Source organism: Hoplias malabaricus, chromosome 5, assembly GCF_029633855.1.
Source record: "Hoplias malabaricus isolate fHopMal1 chromosome 5, fHopMal1.hap1, whole genome shotgun sequence".
Lineage (NCBI taxonomy): Eukaryota > Metazoa > Chordata > Actinopteri > Characiformes > Erythrinidae > Hoplias > Hoplias malabaricus.
Window position 1 is genome coordinate 30,667,200 of NC_089804.1, and position 17,961 is coordinate 30,685,160.

Genomic DNA, 17,961 nt, shown 5'->3' on the forward strand with positions numbered 1-17,961 from the left:
CTGCTAGTGTACATGAGTACACTATGTACTTTTTACAGTGCATTGTGGGATTGCTTTAGTGCACTGAAAATAGTCCACTATGTTTTTGGACACTAGTACAAAATGGCAGAACCCCAGTAATGCACTATATATAATGAAGAGTATCTCCTGATGAGCAAGCAAGAGACAGAGGGAGAAATAGAGACTAGGAAAGAAAGAAAGGTAGTTTAAACTAGCTAATGTTAAGTTAGGTTTTACAGTTAACATTTTAGAATGTTACTTTTGCTTTGGCACATTAATTACTAGAATTACTGTATTTTAACTTGTAATTTATCACAGAATATTGTTGCAATATACTCTGGAAGAGTTTCCATATGGAAATGCCATGGAGCTCTTATTTAAAAGAAATCACAGAGAATTAGGTGTTATAAGCCAGGCTGCAGTCTATGCAGCTGAATTTATTAAAATTAATTGTGTGTAAAATTTACTGTGTAGTGTATGTATTTTTCTCTTATGCTTTTTAATTAATTTTGCACTGCACCGGTTGGGGGTAGAGAGTGTGTGTGGGCGGGTTGAGGGTGCCTGCTACAACTGCTAAAAAGAAAAAAATAAATTCTCGAAGAAACACTGAATATGTTCTAAACTCTCTTTCTTTACGCAATTAAAGCTTATACTATATTTAAACCTTACTCATACTAAATGATATTTTTTAAATTAGTTTTCACCGTGGAGAAATTTAATCCCTGAAACTGTTCTCTGCAGAAACTGTAAAAAACGTCCACATGGCAGACCTAGTTGTGTATTTACAGGCGTCAGTACATATGTGCAAGCAGAAAGTCACCATGTTATCGGTTGTAATATCGGCTAAAATTCCAATATCGGGCTGATAACAACTAAGTAAAATCAACATATCTGCAACTAAAATATCAGCTGCTGATATATTGTGCATCACTAATAATAATTTATTACAGTAACAGACTTATACAGTAAGTCTGTTAAGACACCAGTCTTCATTCTGAAGTCTTTCCAGACTTTCTGTGGTGCTACACTGCAGTGATGGAGTGTATGCGTTAGGTGTGTGTGAGGGAGTGTTTGTATATTCAGTTGCAGACAGAGCACAGCAGTGCCCTGACAAAGCACATGTCCTCTGTGTCCTGCTGTGTTTAACTGTTGCAGCTGACTGATGAGTGGCTGAGCTGAACTAGGAGATATCTCTGAGGAAAACCTGACCTGATCACACCCTGCATTCCAAATGAATTTCTAGGTTCGGCCTCCACTTTTGCTCCATTTTGAACTTCAGCAATGGGAAGTTTTTTAAGCAAGAGATCAGATTTTTTACTGCTAAATATTATCAGCAGGGTTATACTTAATATGGGTCAAATGCATCGTTGGGTCATAAACCCACCACAGTTTAACCAACAAAACATAAAAAATTCAGTTGCTGCTTGCATTTTTAAAAAATCAGTTTTCTCATTTTCTGTTCCCTGGCTGAAAGGAGTAGTAATGTCAGTAGGAAAGTAACAAAAGATTAGAGTCGAGGGTTAGTGCAGCTGTCTGTTTTACTGCATGTTTGTCCCGTTCTACCTGTTACCTGATATCATGTCACTGTTTATTTAGAGCCCCGTGTGTTTGGGTTGGGATGAGGTTATCCCTTGAGACTTTAATCGTGTTTTTGCCTTCCTTGTTTGTGTGTTAGTACTTAAGCTCCCTGATTTAATAACATAAACTGACCAACACTCATGCTCCACTCTCACAAGGGCTGTTCTCGAGCCTGCCCCCTTTCTTTTGAAATTTCAAAAACTAAATAACAAAATAAACAAAAAATGTCTTCAAGTCATTTTGATATTGAAAGCAATCAGGAGAGACAATGCATTATTTATTAATGTGTTAATGTATTAATGGAAAAAGTATTAAAAGTTTAATAACTGTATCTACTCTCAGAATGCACCACATGTAAACCTGAGCTGCTGTGAATTTTCTTATGATTTTTAAAGTAAAGAGGGTGAAAAGGGCAATGAACGCTTTCTTACCAAAATGCCCTGTGGCAGCCTGGTTAGCATTGCAGCTGTTCCTGCATTATTAGTGCTCCAAATATCGAGAGAAGCAGAAAGACATTGTGTTAGCATAGTGAGAGAGAGAGAATGAGAATCTCTGTGCAGTAACTTATCCTGTGGTTATGGCCTCTGTAAAGGTTCTGTATTCTAATATGTGCTGTACATACCCCATAGCTTTTGGACAATGCAAGGATTGATTCCATTTATTACCATGAGTACAATATATGCTCAGTGAAGAGATTCCTTTTCATCAATGGATAAAAATATGCACTTAATACACTGCTCATCCAGAATGCTTCCTGTGGCCAAAGACACCAGCTAGAAGTCACCAAAGAAAACTAGCATGTTAACAGTATTTAGCTCTATATGTTTTGAAATGGTTGGGAAACAACAGCGACTGTTTTTAAAGAAACCATTTTTGTGGAAAATTTTATTTTCTGACTCCTTGGGGGGGGAAAAAAAATTGTGTAGTATTTAGAAATCTCCTGTCTCCTGGCCCAAGTGTAAACATCTACACTTGGGACCTTAACTGCAGAAAACATCCAGTATGTTTGCATGAGGTTATGATGACCAGTAGATTTTCTGAAATCCACCTCTTAAACATACATCAGTTTAGCATCATCCATTATATTCATAACTATTGTTTCACATCAACTTTAATATTTTCATCCCTGATTGCACTTTAGTGCTGCACAATACATAGCAGGCAATCAGAACAGAATGTTCCTTTATCAGATCAAAAAACACAGAATTGGGAAAACACATAGCGACTGGACAAATGGTTGTGGTACATAAACCCACTAAAACATCATAAGTGAACCTTATGGGTAAAGTGTATATTCCAACTTGATATAAAATAATAAACAAATAAACTCATTATGCTTGAACATATATTCTTTCTTCAAAATATGAATCAAATTATATAGTTTTTCTAATCCAAACACAGCTACGCATTCAGCAAAACAAATTTGAAGCCATGGTTTGTCTTTATTTGTTTACAAAAATATACTACAACAAATGTAGGGAAATAATACAGTTAAAAATAAATATTCAAACACTGGTATAATGGACTGAATCTAATGAACTTGCTGTGCAGTTTATATTGTTGGTATAAAGTTCAAGACTGTTTACAGGCTTCCTATAATGGGTCTAAATCCATTGTGCTGTTTTAACTTCATTTGTTTTGTTTTTTATCTTGCAGAATTTAACATTGCCTATGATTTACTGAGTACAGATGGATTTCAATGAAGCGATAATATAGTCACAATAATTTGTGTTGATTTCATCTGTTGCTGGTTCTCCTGACCTGTTCAAGAATGAGAGGACACAAGTTACTGGAGTAGATTTCATTTTTAGTGTTGCCCAAGTCTGTGTGTGTATAGCTTTATAGACAGATGGAACATGTTCTGTGTGGATTATGTATTTGAACCTGGTTTGAAACCCATCTGCATAAACAGCTCCTGAAAGTCTGTCCACTGACCAGATCCAAGCGACAAACCCAAAGGCTATTATCACAATCCAATCAGTGCTGATTTATCCTATGACCGTCCTCAGGACACAGGCATCAATGCACGCATACACACACACACACACAAAGGTCCCCCAAAAATCTAGGGCTGTATGATATACACAAAACGCTGATATTGGTATATTACAAAACACCTGAATGTTTAGAACTTAATTAGTAGCAATTAGTAAAGGTTTACATAAGTTACATTTCCTAAAAAAAAATAACTATATAAATTAAAATGAGTAAAACAAATACTGCATCAGAGTCAATCATTTAATACATTATTGTAGTTACAGAATCGTGTATGGAGCTGTTGAACCCAAGATGTCTGTTACCTGCAGTTAAATATAATTTGCTTTTTTGTTTAGTGCAAGCATTAACAAAACCAAACAGAATACACTGTGCAGGCCTAACACATACAGCCTGATCACAAAGGCACAAGCTCCATATCCTCTTATCCGTGCCACCCGCGTCAACACCTTTTAGTAACACAGTGGCCTGGGCCAATGCTGCCAGGCTGTTGCTGTTGAGCCTGGCCAAGCTTGCCTAAACCTGCATGAATCTGAGGATTAGAGGGTTTGGTTTAGTCAAGGGAGCAAGGCTGTAACACTAAACTTGTTATGATGGTTGCTGTGCACCAGTGACAATACACAGTGGCATTATGAAATAAAGCATACTATTGTTTGGCCGCTCGCTGTCTGGGGTAGCACTATAAAGAAAATACACAAGAGTACATATGCAAATAACAGCAAATTAATAACCATCCAGGTAAACCAGCTTGTTCTTTCAGCTGTCAGAAACTGTTATCTTCAAAATGGTCATTTTAAAAAAATATTTATGTAAGTTAATGTAAGTAGTTTTGCTGTTAATTCCTCAGAATTTGGTTAAATCCTCAGAAATGTAATGATCAGCTTGTGTTTGTAATTACTGCATAAAACTAAAAATGAGCAACAGCAAAAGTGCAGTTCCAAAATATTTCAAGAAGAGGTTTAAAGGATGTTGTATCTCCTGCTTCATGAAAGAAGTGAAGAAAAAGGCGGGGAAAAAAACGAATGGATTACTTTCTCACATTAATAAGATTTGTGTAATATTCAACTTACATGGTCGGTAACTTCACATGGTCGGTGCAAGTCAGTTACAGTATCATGCATTCTTACATTCCACTTTTTGATCAGTAATTTCTGTCACTTGTCATTTTTTCTGTTGGTTCACACAAGCATAATGATATTTGTGAGTTCCCGCTGGCACCTATATGTGGTTTTAGGGACACCGTTGAGAGATTTAACTAAGCTATAGCTTGTGGTAGCTTCATTTTCTATTAACCTGAATTGTGAATGATCTGAGATTATTTTACTGGTGTACTTTACTAAGAACCTTATTTTTTTTTTACTATTTGTGAAGTTAAAATTACAAACACAATTTGTTTTTAAACATTAATTCATTCTAATTTTTGTTTTTTTCAAGTTCAAGTTCAAGACATCAATATTCGTGCATGTTGTCTTAAAAAAGTCAATATGTTTTTCTTTCTTTTAACATGATGCTATAAATATACATCTAACCTTAAAACTGTGTCCTATATATAGTATAATATGGTGGCACAACACTATTAGTGCACGAGTCCTATTTATGTGTGAGTGCATGTCTAAGCCTCTTCAAAACAGCACGGCACAATGGTGGCTGAAAGAACATAGGGTTGAATAGAGCCACTTCATGAGGCTGTACTTTGCCTTCAAGTATAAATTCCTGCAGAGAGAGAGACGCACGCACACACACACACACACACACACACACACTCACTCCATTCAGGAACTACACATGTAGTTCCCACCGAGCTGCCAGCCAAAGCAAGCCACACAGAGGAAATGCATTCATTAACTTACTGTGTCACTCACTTACCCACACTCTCACTCAAACTGTAGCTCAGAAGAGTCCTTAAAGACAGATATCATTCATTGTATGTTAGCCCCCCTGGAGTCTGAGGCCTTTCAGCCATGTATGAGGTGATCTGACATAGATATTAACAAATTTCACCTAACTAATGGAGTTTATTCCCAAAAAGCTACACATGATAATATTAAGCACAAACCCAGCAACAGTAATGTGAGAGAAGTATGTATGTCATTCATCTGTTTTTTGTTTAAATTAACTCTAAATATGGACTTTCCAAAAAACAATTTTCAACGGTGATGATATAAAGTGAAAAAACACACTACACATTTATGAAGTTGTGTTCGCTACTTGACCTATTGCAATTATAGCATAATAATCATCATGATTATTTGAGCTAACCGCAATGATTTGCGCTGACCACGATCATATTATATTTTATTTCAATCCCAACAAACTAAATCAGTTCACACTCTCTATATAATGTGACCTATATCTGACATCAATCTGAACAAATCAAGCTCCTAAACTGACCCACACGCACAAAGAACGATGCTTCAGACGGTGACATGAAGGAAATATCTCTCTGTTTCATACAAATGCACTTTAGTTTTTTAAATTAAGGAATGGGACCGGACTGGTGTTTTACTGCACCGGTATATCACAAAACCTCCCCTTTCTTTATTCCAAATGAGTTCTATATTAAAAACAGAGCATTAATTAAAGACTCCATAGAATATTAAAACGTGAACTGATTTTTTTTTTTCACCCTAAACTCTATTTTCCCGGGTCTCTCAAGAACACGAGTCTCAAAAGAGAAGACGAGCACAGACGTAATGAGTTTAATATTTCCAGGAGCCACATGTATACAGCTTCATACCGACATGAACAATATCAAACTGATATAGAAATTCTCTTGTTTATTAAAAAAAAAATAATAATAATACAACTTTATACAATTTTCCTCATGTTTTAGTTTCTCATAAATGAGAGGTAGGAACCTGGTTTCAGGAGTTTCAAAGTTTTTTGTTTCCCAGTATTTTTTACAAAACGGAAATCCTTTGACCTGGCCATTTCCACCCCCTGAACACTTCAAATTAAAAAAAAAAAAAAATGCTTTGACTGTAGTCCTGAGATTATTCTCAGCAGCCGGAGTGACGTAAAAGTCACATGAATTCCGACTTGACCATTCAGACAGAGTCGAATTTCCCCAGATGGGAAGATATGAAAGTGGCCCAAATCTGATATGAAGTGTCAGATTCAATGTGATTTGTGCTGTTCAAACAGCCAAATAAACGACACATCCGTGTCACGTATGACTGGGCCTCTTTACCTGTTGTGCAAACGAAGCCTTAGTATTCCTTGTCCAGAATATGCCAAGCCATATTGTCTGTACTTGTGGCTCACATATTAACTATTCGTGAGATAGGTGTGAAACACGGGTGAGAAATCCCCTCCCCATGATCAAAGATAATGGCCCATTATCCCCCACACCACCCTATGAGTAAAACCAACTGAATCATTTGTTTGTAAACTGTAGTATTTATTTATTTATTTAGCAAAGACACAATCTGCTTTGGAGCAACATATTCATACTTATGAGCTTCAGACTGCTTGAAAGCAGCAGAGAGCATCCAAACTTTACAAGTCATTTTTCCCTCTAAAAGGTGTTGACGCGGGTGGCACGGATAAGAGGATATGGAGCTTGTGCCTTTGTGATCAGGCTGTATGTGTTAGGCCTGCACAGTGTATTCTGTTTGGTTTTGTTAATGCTTGCACTAAACAAAAAAGCAAATTATATTTAACTGCAGGTAACAGACATCTTGGGTTCAACAGCTCCATACACGATTCTGTAACTACAATAATGTATTAGCTGATCTCTGTGCCTTCACAAATTCCATTGCTAGAGTGCAGGACTGAACTAGCGTAGCATTGGAAGCTAACCAGAGCCAAATGTACTGCAGAAAAATTAGTTAAATTTATTTCACGTACTCATCCCCAAATGAAGCCATTTCTCCTCAGGCAGCTGAAATGTGGGACTGTGCCATCTGTGCTCAGTGCGGAGTGACTAAAATGATAATTTTCACACGTCGTAATCCTCCAATAACAGTGGCCGGATTATCATGCTATTATCATATAAATATGAGTGGGTGGGCCATCAAGGGTCGTGGTCTGAGTCTGAGAGAGACATGCCTATTTTTACTTATCTTTCTATAACAACCTGGTAGAAATACCTTTCAATCTTCATATATCTATTCAGCCACTGTTTTCTCTAGCAGCAAACCAGCACCAACCATGTGGTTGGAAAACACGTCAAACATATTTCACTTACTCATCACAGTCCTCTTTCGAATCAACAAATTGCTCGAAATGTAGCTGTTCTTCCTCACTGTCCTTGCTGCTTTTATTCGAGCACCCACATTCTTCTTCACCCTCCAGGGCAAAGCTGTCCTGGATCTCCTGCAAGGCATTCGCAGCTGAAAAGTGTGACTGTGCCATATTTAGGCATTTTGGTTGTGTTAGATTTTTATGCTACATTATTTTATACAAAATCAGAATCCTGGTAAATTACTATTGCAAAATAAGCAAAGATTTACTGATTTCTTTTGTCACTTCTATATATTTGAATATTTGAAACTTACATTTGTAGTAAAAGATAAATAAATAAAACAATTTAATGCTATTAATATATATTAAATATAGTTAATATTAATATAACATTTTATTTTGTTGCTTTAGTGTGTTCTTGAAATTAATAAAAGTATTTTTCAGTGTTTTGTTCATATAGCCAAGAATATCATTATTGTCAAAATACCCTGAAATATCGTGATATTATTTTAGGGCCATATCGCCCAGCCCAAATTTTCACACGTCATAATGCTACAATAAAATGACCAGATTAGCATGCTATTATCACATGAATACAAATGGGTGGGCCATCAAAGTCTGAGTCTCAAGAGAGAGAAATGCCTCTTGTTACTTATCATTCTATAACAACAAGTACATATATATATATTTTTTCCAATCTCCATATATTTTAAAGTAGACCCTTTAAGGTTTCTGGGGGTATGTTTATTATGTTTAATGTTCATTCTTGTTGGTTCCAGTCCAGCTTTCTTGAAAACCATATTTGCAGCACATCAGATCACTGTTCACTTTGTTAGTTTATTGGATTACATTTTTATATTTATTTTTTTATGAAATACAGTTTGCTTATATATTTACTCACATCTGGAAACAAGTTTAGAATTGAATACAAAAAATCATTACCGTGCTGAGGATTGGAAAATCTTAATATCTCCAAAGGAGCACGTTTTAGTGCTCACAGTGCCTTTGCAGGAACACTGTGTGAGCCTTGCCTATTTTTAATTATTAATTATTGATATCAAAGTAGTGATATCAGAGTTTTTCCACTGTTTGTACTTTTAGGTTGTGTATATGCGCGGTTTTACCCAGCTGTTTGATGCTGCCTGTGTTACATATATGTCATGTGTCTGGCTGATTTGATGTGCTGCTGAGAAAAGGCCACGTCATGGCCGTCTCGCTCTCTCTCACACGCACACAGACAGACAGTTCTGGGTGGTGTCTGGAGTGTGTGTTGTATGTTTTGTCTGGGCTCTGGCTCTTCCTGGAACTGCAAACTCCAGGGAAGGAACACCAGCAGACAGACAGGCTGTGTGTGTGTGTTTGAGTCATGTTTTGATTTTGCCATCCGCAGTTTGGAGAGAGTGAGAGAGAGGGAGAAACAGAGAGAGGGGGGTGGGGGGGATTTGACCTCTTTCCTCATAGACGGGTGATAAGGCTCGGGAAGGATTTGTAGTGTGATACATTACCAAAGGTCAAACACATCTACAATGAACAATGGAGGCTTATAAAAACTGGTGTTGTGTATTTTTAAACAGCTTTATCATTTAGAAAAATGTAACCATGTGAAAACTCTGGTTATGTTTTTTTCTTCTTTCTATATGTTTTATTAAAATAAATAAATTAATATAACCTTAACAGAAAACAGTATCAACATTTTGGAGAGGCTCAGTCAGAACAGAGACCTGAATCCTATAGCAAGTCTGTAGTGGGAACTAAAGACCAGATTAATTATAGAAGCCCTTCCTACCTCAAATACCAAAGAGGAGTGGTTTAAAATTCCAGTGGAGACTGCTAAATATTTGTAAGGAATTTTCTTGCCCTCAGCTCCTCCTGGAAAGTTCCTTTTTACAAATTAGTAGAAAATCATTCAAGTGGTTGACATGGCAAAATAAGCTTCTGAAATTTAATTTTGTCATTACAATATTTCCAAAAAGTTTGACAGCGGTATTATTAGAACAATTTGACTTGTGTGTTTGTAAATAAATGCTTTGCCACTTGAGAAAGAGATGAGAAAGAGATTTTTATTTTAAATGCTGTTAATGAATTTTCAGTTTGTCCATGTGAATCCATAAAGGTGAAATAAAGGATACTACCAGAAAGCTGTCCCAAGGGAAGCTGTCTCTCCTCTGTGTAAAAGGATTAATGGTTGGCAAGTAAGAAACAAGACTAAATGTAGCCATACTGTGCAGAACAGTTGAGTATATTTCGGAATATAAATAAGGTTTTGTGAAACACGTGACAATAATGAAGAGATCTACGTAGATCTTACAACAGAAAAGAGTCAGTGGGACTGGCCTCAGGTTTTCATGTTTTATTAGTTTCAATATTAATATATAACTTTTGCTGGGGAGGGATGTGGGTGTTCCATAAATGCAGGCTATTGGTAAAGTCTTTGCTCCACTCCACCCATATTCAGGAATTCAAGTGCTTTGCTCCCCTCACGTATTCAAGCTCGTCAACATTAAAATCATTGGACAAATGAAGGCTAAAACAGCCTAACATGCTAAAACTGCTCACTGCATCAAAGCGTGGTGACACACTGCTCATTTTGTCAGTTCTATAGGCATAGTCTGTGAACTAGTCATGTAGTACTAGACATGTAGTAGGTGGCGATTAATGTCTGACCCATACCAGAGCCAGTATAAAGCGATACATGTGGAAGTGTGCATATGTGGATATACAGCGAGCCAATCAAATGCAATTAAATGTATATAATTATTAATTAGATTAATTTAATGTATTGAATTATGATTTAATAAAAAATATTTAAAATTTAAACAATTCATTTTAAAGATGAATTTCTAAATTATTGTAATGTCTTTTACCACCGCTAAATGTCACTACATATCTCAGTATAAATTTACGCAAACAGCTCATGAAATAAACAAGTTTATTGCAACAAACGTCACAAAATGACATTTGTTGCAATCACAACAAACGTCACAACAACTTCACAAAATGTCTGTTTTAAACTTGCAGCAAACAGAACGCTCTTTGGTTGAAAAGAAAGCAGAGACACAGGTTAGAGCTGTGGTTTTCAACATTTTTCAGCAGTGCCCCTGTAATTTAGATAGTATATTTGAGCCGCCGCTCTCCGATATACAGTGCTCCAACGTGTCCCTTTCTTTTGCCTTGCTGCCCCTCCACACACACACACACACACACACACATACACACACACCATTTGTCAGGTAAATCATAAACATGGATATATTGGTTTAGCACTACTGTAAGAAATGTTCAGATATATTTTTCTGCTATGATTTAGATTCACTGTAAAATTAACCTTTAGATTTCTTGGTGTGTGTCTCTGTGTGTGCGCGCACGCGTAGGTATTTAATCTGTTAAATGATTAGCACATTGGAACATTGAATCTACAAGAGGTTTCTTTCTCTTAAACATGTGAAAAGTTCTTCAGCGTGAATTGCCAGTCATTCCATACTTAACTCACCAAAGTGTGTGTGTGTGTGTGTGTGTAATGCTCCAGCTCTAAGGCTTTTTGTGCCAAACTGCACTAGTCAAGAGTGTGAGCTGTAAGGCAAGAGGGAAGAAGAATGTTTGGATGTATATAAAAGTGGATTCTAAAGACACATTATGCACAGCTTTGTTATTAAAAAGAGCATTTTTTTTTGTTTTTTTAAATCATTGTGTGCAAGACTTGCTAAGTAAAAGGAAAAAGAGACAGCAGTGTGGAGAATAAGGAAAATACAACACAAAGCAAAGACTGGGAGGTAATGTGATGGAGAAAAAAGAATTCAAAAGGAAAAAATGAAATGAGAAGAACGAACAAATACCACAGCCTTTGGCTTAGTGAGCTATTGTACAATGAGAAACCTGTCCAACGCTGCCTCCTGGTGGTTAAGGATTAAGACTGCACTCATGACTCAAATCAGTACTAAACACTTTCATGTTGTAAAGAAAACTGTTGAGTGTTTGCGTTTTTAAAAACAGTTACAGTTGAAATAAATTCTCTGGACAATCTCCGCTTTAAATCATCATTTTTATGTTTGCACATATGGTAGTGTAACACAGTGAGTTTAGTCAGTTCTCAAACTCACTTCATAAGCAGAGTCACAGTTAGCATAAACTATTTCAGTGGAATAACAGTCCACAACATTTTCTGGAAAGTATAAATATATAAAATTCTAAAGTAGAGCTCTGAACTCTTCAAGAACTCTCTTCAAAACTGCTTTTAAACAATAAACACGTTTTACTATGGGTAAATGTATGTAATGTTTGAATATTAAAATAAAGGCAGCTGCATATTTCTATACTTTTTGACACATTATTGACTAGCACAGGCAGCAAAGTTTAAATTCCTAAGTGTAAGTCAGAGAAGAGCAGGTCTAAGCAGGTTTGAAAAACGCAGAAAGTAAACACATCCTACACTGGCAAGCGCTAACCTGAGGGCAGCAGGATTACTCACTGTCAGCCTTTACGCCTTTAACGCCCAGACGCTTTTCTTTTTTGAATGCATGAATACCTTTTGGTGTGCCCCCCCCCTCCCCCCGCGTTTTAGATGTTTGCACTTGGCTCTGTGTGTGTGTGTGTGTGCGCGCGCATAATCCAGGCAATGTCATATCAGTTCAACATCATAATCACAGCACACTGTTATATTGTTAAAACAGTTTAACAGTATTACATTTTGAACCACAGGATATATGATAAATAAATATGCAATAACTAGTAAAATTTTCTCTCTAATAAAGGATTGCTCATTTATGGCAGTATTCCACTACATGGTAACTGTCCTACTCACCTGGTCCCTGGTTTAGTGCTTTTCCACTAACAAGGAGCGAGAACCATAGTTCTTTTGGTGGAAAAGTGCTAGCTGATTTTCCAATTACAAGCCCACCCACCCCGAAATGTAGCCAATGACAAAACCTCATCTCTAACAGGAACAGTGAGCTTTAGAAATTACAACATCAGCAGCGGTAACTTTTAAGCGTTGTTTACTCATTGTGTATTGGCATGTTGTTTTTTGGTGATATTGTTTGGGACTGAATACAGCTCCATCATCAGTTCCATCCATCAGATGGATCAGTAGAGATTGTTCCTTCCTTGTTATAGCATCCAGTTTCCACTTAATTCTTTTGTCAGCCATTGATCCAAGGAGGGTTTGAACTAGTGCTGGGTGATTTTCATGTTTAATTTGGTTCATTCGAATTAACATTTTCATGCGATGTTCGAAATGTAAATATCGAGATTGTACATGTTTATCTTTTTACTGTTTACTCATGCATTATGAACAAAAACCCAGCTTAACCCATCAAATACCACCTCTTACAGACCTACATACCTACATGATGTTGTCACAAAGCAGCTTCACAGAATTCCAGTAAGACAAAGATTTGACATAAAATTTAAAAAACAAAATGTAAAACCCTCAAGTGAGCAAGCCAGGGGCGACAGTGGCAAGGAAAAACTCCCCCAGCTGAGGAAGAAACCTTAGGGGTCACAAGGGGTGACCCATCCTCCTCTGGTCAATCTACTGGTAATAATAGTTAGTAGTCCGTGAGAACTTCAGTGTAGGGGCAGCTTCAAGGCACTTGGTGGTTGCTGGAGCGTGGGCAGCTGATCTGAAGCGTGTCCAGACAGACAGGTGGGCAGTCGTTTACTCGGAAAGATGTAAAGGGATGGAATTAATTTTGAACTGTTTGGTGTTTGTAAAGCAGAAAATGTGAACATTTCCAGAGTGTGGCTAATGACTCCGGCAGATCTGACTATGACAGCTTTAACTAAAAGGAGAGAACCAGAAGGACACGGGAGCATCCTGAAACACTGGCATCCCTCTGCTCCACCATCAACAAACCTGAGTGATCGCGTGAAGCGGTGGGACGACAGCACCAGCGTCTCAGTTTACTATAATTCCCTGTGTCCATGGACCCCCCGGATCTGCCGCCTTTATCTATGGGGGAGCATTAGCTACCAAATGATAAACTAAACAAATGAGTTTTTAGCCTAGATTTGAAGATTGAACTTTTTCTGGAAGATCATTCCAGAGTTTGGGGGCTTTATACGAAAAGGCTTTTCCCCCAGCTGAGGCCTTCTGAATTCTGGGAACAATTAAAAATCCAGTATTCTGTGATCTGAGTAAACGTGGAGGCTCATAATAGGAAATTGTATCTTGAAGGTATTCAGGAGCAAGCCCATGTAGAGCTTTATATGTTAATAACAGAATTTTGTAATCAATGCGGAATTTTACAGGCAGCCAATGAAGTGATGATAGAACTGGACTGATATGTTCAAATTTTCTAGTTTTAGTGAGGACCCTAGCTGCAGCATTTTGAACTAGTTGAAGTTTTCTTAAATTGCTGCTGGTGCATCCTGACAGTAGTGCGTTACAGTAGTCAAGCCTTGAAGTAATAAAGGCATGTACTAATGTTTCTGCATCCTGAAGGGATAAGGCATTTCTAATCTTAGCAATATTGCGAAGATGTAAAAAAGCTGTCCTAGTGATACTGCCTATGTGTTGATCAAATGATAAATCCAGGTCAATTATGACACCAAGATTTTTTGCTGCTGAACCAGGTTTAACTGGAAAGTCAGCGAGATTTAAAATTAAATCTGATAATTTATTTCTTGCCACTTTTGGACCCAAAAGCAGGACCTCTGTTTTGTAGCTGTTCAGAAGGAGGAAGTTACGCAACATCCAGCCTTTCACGTCTTTTACACAGTCCTCTATTATCTTTAATGTGTGTTTGTCATCGGGCTTGGCTGAAATATACAATTGGGTGTCGTCTGTGTAACAGTGAAAGTTAATGTCATGGTTTCTTATAACTGTGCCTAGCGGTAACATGTATAATGTAAATAATAATGGTCCTAAAATAGAGCCTTGTGGAATTCCAAATCTTACTTTAGAATAATTTGAATTTAGATTGTTTACTTTTACGAATTGATAACATTCCGTTAAGTAAGATTTAACCATAATAGGGCTGTCCCTGTTATTCCAATTATGTTTTCTAACCTTTCTAGGAGAATATAGTGGTCTATTGTATCGAAGGCTGCGCTGAGGTCAAGAAGCACCAACAGGGATACGTGGCCTTGATCAGAGGCAAGAAGAAGATCATTTGTTATCTTGACTAGAGCTGTCTCTGTACTATGATGTGGCCTGAATCCAGATTGGAATTTTTCATATATATGATTCTTATATAGATATGAACTAAGTTGTTGGGCCACGGCTTTTTCTAAGATCTTGGACAGAAATGGCAAATATGAAATAGGCCTGTAATTAGACAGTGTACTAGCATCAAGATTTGGTTTCTTGATCATAGGTTTAATAACTGCTAGTTTAAAAGCTTTGGGTACATGGCCCAGGCTAAGGGATGAGATTACTATAGTTAAGAGGATCGATAATAGCTGGTAGTACTTCTTTGAGCAATTTTGTGGGAATTGCATCAAGTGTGCAAGTTGTACAGTTTGTGGAGGTGATAATCTTCTCTAGTTCTAACTGTGGGAGTGGGTAAAAGGTTTCAAGTCTTTCTTTTACAATTACATTATGTTTTATATCATTCACATCGGGTGGCAGCCAGGACGGATTTAATCCTGTGGCTTGAGTTTGTTGTCTAATATTCTCAATTTTATTATTAAAAGAGTCCATAAAATCTTTACTGGTGAGAGTTGCTGGAATTAGTTTTTCGGAACCTGCTTGATTTTTTGTAATTCTAGAAAACACACTAAACAGTGCTCTCGGATTATTTTTATTATTGGAGATCAGCGAGGCCAGATATGCTGAGCGAGCTTTAGTGAGGGCATTTCTATACTCGATAAGGCTGTCCTTCCAGGCAGATTGGAACACTTCCAGCTTGGTTGATCGCCATTTCCGCTCTAGTTTCCGTAATGTATGTTTTAAAGTACGGGTTTTATCATTATACCATGGTGTGAGCTTTTTCTGTCTTATACTTCCATGTTTAAGTGGTGCTACCTTTTCTAAAGTAGATCGACAGGTATTTTCTAGGTAATCAGTTAGTACGCCTAACCTGATGTAGTGGGAACTGGTGTTGATATTTCTGGGAGGTTTTCTATAAATTGTAGGCCGGTAGATGGTTTTATTACATGCCTTGTAGAATAGCGAGGGTTCTTACATATATTATGGCTAAGACGTAGCTCATATGAAATTAGGTAATGGTCGGAGATTGCTGAGGATTGCGGTAAGATATTAATTTTGTCAATGTTAAGACCTAGTGTCAGAACTAAGTCTAAAGTGTGACTGCAGTAGTGTGTAGGCCCTGTTACATTTTGAGTAATACCAATAGAGTCTAAGATTGAGGTAAATGCCTTTTATAGTGGGTCACTTTCCTTCTCAAAATGGATATTGAAATCTCCTACAATTATAACTTTATGATTGCACACCGCTAGGTTTGTAGCAAAATCGCTGAGTTCTTTCAGAAATTCTAAGTAAGGCCCTGGTGGTCTGTAAATGTTGCATAATAAAAATGTGTCCTTTTTTGTGACCGGATTTGTAATAATAGTGGAGAGAACCTCGAAAGAAGTGAAGTGAAGTCACATTGTTTAAGACTAATTTCTAGGGTATTTTGATAAATTACACATACTCCACCTCCTTTGCCTGATATTCTTGGGCTATGTACATAATTATAGCCCAGGGGGGTGGCTTCATTTAGTGCTGAATATTCATTTGGTCTAACCCACATTTCCGTGAGACAGAAAACGTTGAATTTATGATCACTTATGATATAATTTACGATGACTGCTTTTGAGTTTAGTGATCTTATGTTGAGTAACCCAAATTTTAGTTCTGAGGTGTAGCTGCTAGGTGTTGTGTATGATTTAATATTGATTAGGTTGCTGAAACAGGCTGATTTTGTTTTTCTACTTTTACATTTAGTTCGGGGGAAAGACACAGTCTCAATACAGTAATAACATTTTAAGGAGATGGGTAGTGTTTCGCTGAGTTTATTAGCCCTTTGAAATCAGGAGTGTTGCCTGCGTGATGCAAAACTAATTGTCACAAACTTGTTTAATATTTAAATATAAAGTACAAATTTGTAAAACAAATGGGCTTAGAGAAAGCACGTCAGAAACAACACAGCACAGAGAAGAGAGAATGAAACATTAGCACACAAATTACAAACTATATATTATTTATTTATAACTGAAGGGGTTTTGCACTTGCTGTTCCAGCAGAATTACTTTTTAGACCCTGAGTCATGTTACTTGGAGGAAGAACGAGATTAAATTGCTCCGCAAAGAAATATGCAGTAAAAAAAAAAGACTATTTAAAAACAAAAAACACAAACTATTCATCATTTGTGTTATCAGCAAATCTCTCTGGTGTGAAATGTGTGTATATTATGTGCAAATGTGGACAGACATTCTGGTTCCATTCAGTCAACATTCCATAAATCATTCAGGCACACTGCCAATAAATATTCATCAATATGTGAAAAGTTTAAGTGCTATAAACCTCAAATAATGTGGTGTATTATACTTCAAATGGTTATGTGCAACTTCTATATTAACAGTTTTTCTAAATATAATTAAGTTGTTGTATTTAATTTTTTTTAACAGGTTTTATTTGAAAAAAATTGTTTCAGTCCTTTGAAAGGAAATTTAACCATTATTTGCAAAAATTTATATTTGTTCTATATTTCCTATAACTATTTTGCACCTCCCGTCCAATATAAAAAAGTTGAATTGTGATTTTTCTGTTACATTATGTAAAATCTAAAAAAAAAAAAAAATTGTAGTCGAGAATCAGCGCTCTACAAGTTATACACGTCACGTATGGAGCAGGAATTAAAAATTAAAAAAGGTATTATTGACTCTAGTAAAATTTCAGAATATAATATACTGATATATTTCAGCATTTTGTTTTCTGTTTTTGTACAACACGATAAGGTGAAGTGGGAAATTTGTGGATTGCTATTGAAATAAGATGCAAATGTGATTTTTCTTTTCCTTCCACCCTTTAACAGGCATACAGTCCCATTCCATCCAAGAAATCTAAGCAGGAGTGTTCACGTTCCCCTTCTGAGGACAAAGAAAAGCAAGCTGATTGGCTACAGCATCTGGCTGCGTCAACAAACAAGGTCGGTATTTGTATCTGTTTCACTTTAATTTAGAACTAATTCCTAAGGCCACTGACTTGATCAACTAAATTTAAATTGTTTTCAAGTCTTTGTCAATAATATCACCATTTATTGT

General features: G+C 36.7%; 1 protein-coding gene across 1 annotated transcript in view; it reads left to right on the forward strand.

Annotated features, from left to right (window-relative positions):
* Nucleotides 1-17,961, forward strand: part of skib (v-ski avian sarcoma viral oncogene homolog b) — a 68,898-nt gene that overhangs the window by 42,365 nt on the left and 8,572 nt on the right. The window contains exon 2 of the mRNA XM_066672908.1: nt 17,733-17,846. Within this exon, the coding sequence (XP_066529005.1) occupies nt 17,733-17,846 (114 nt within the window). The remainder of the gene's footprint in view (nt 1-17,732; nt 17,847-17,961) is intronic.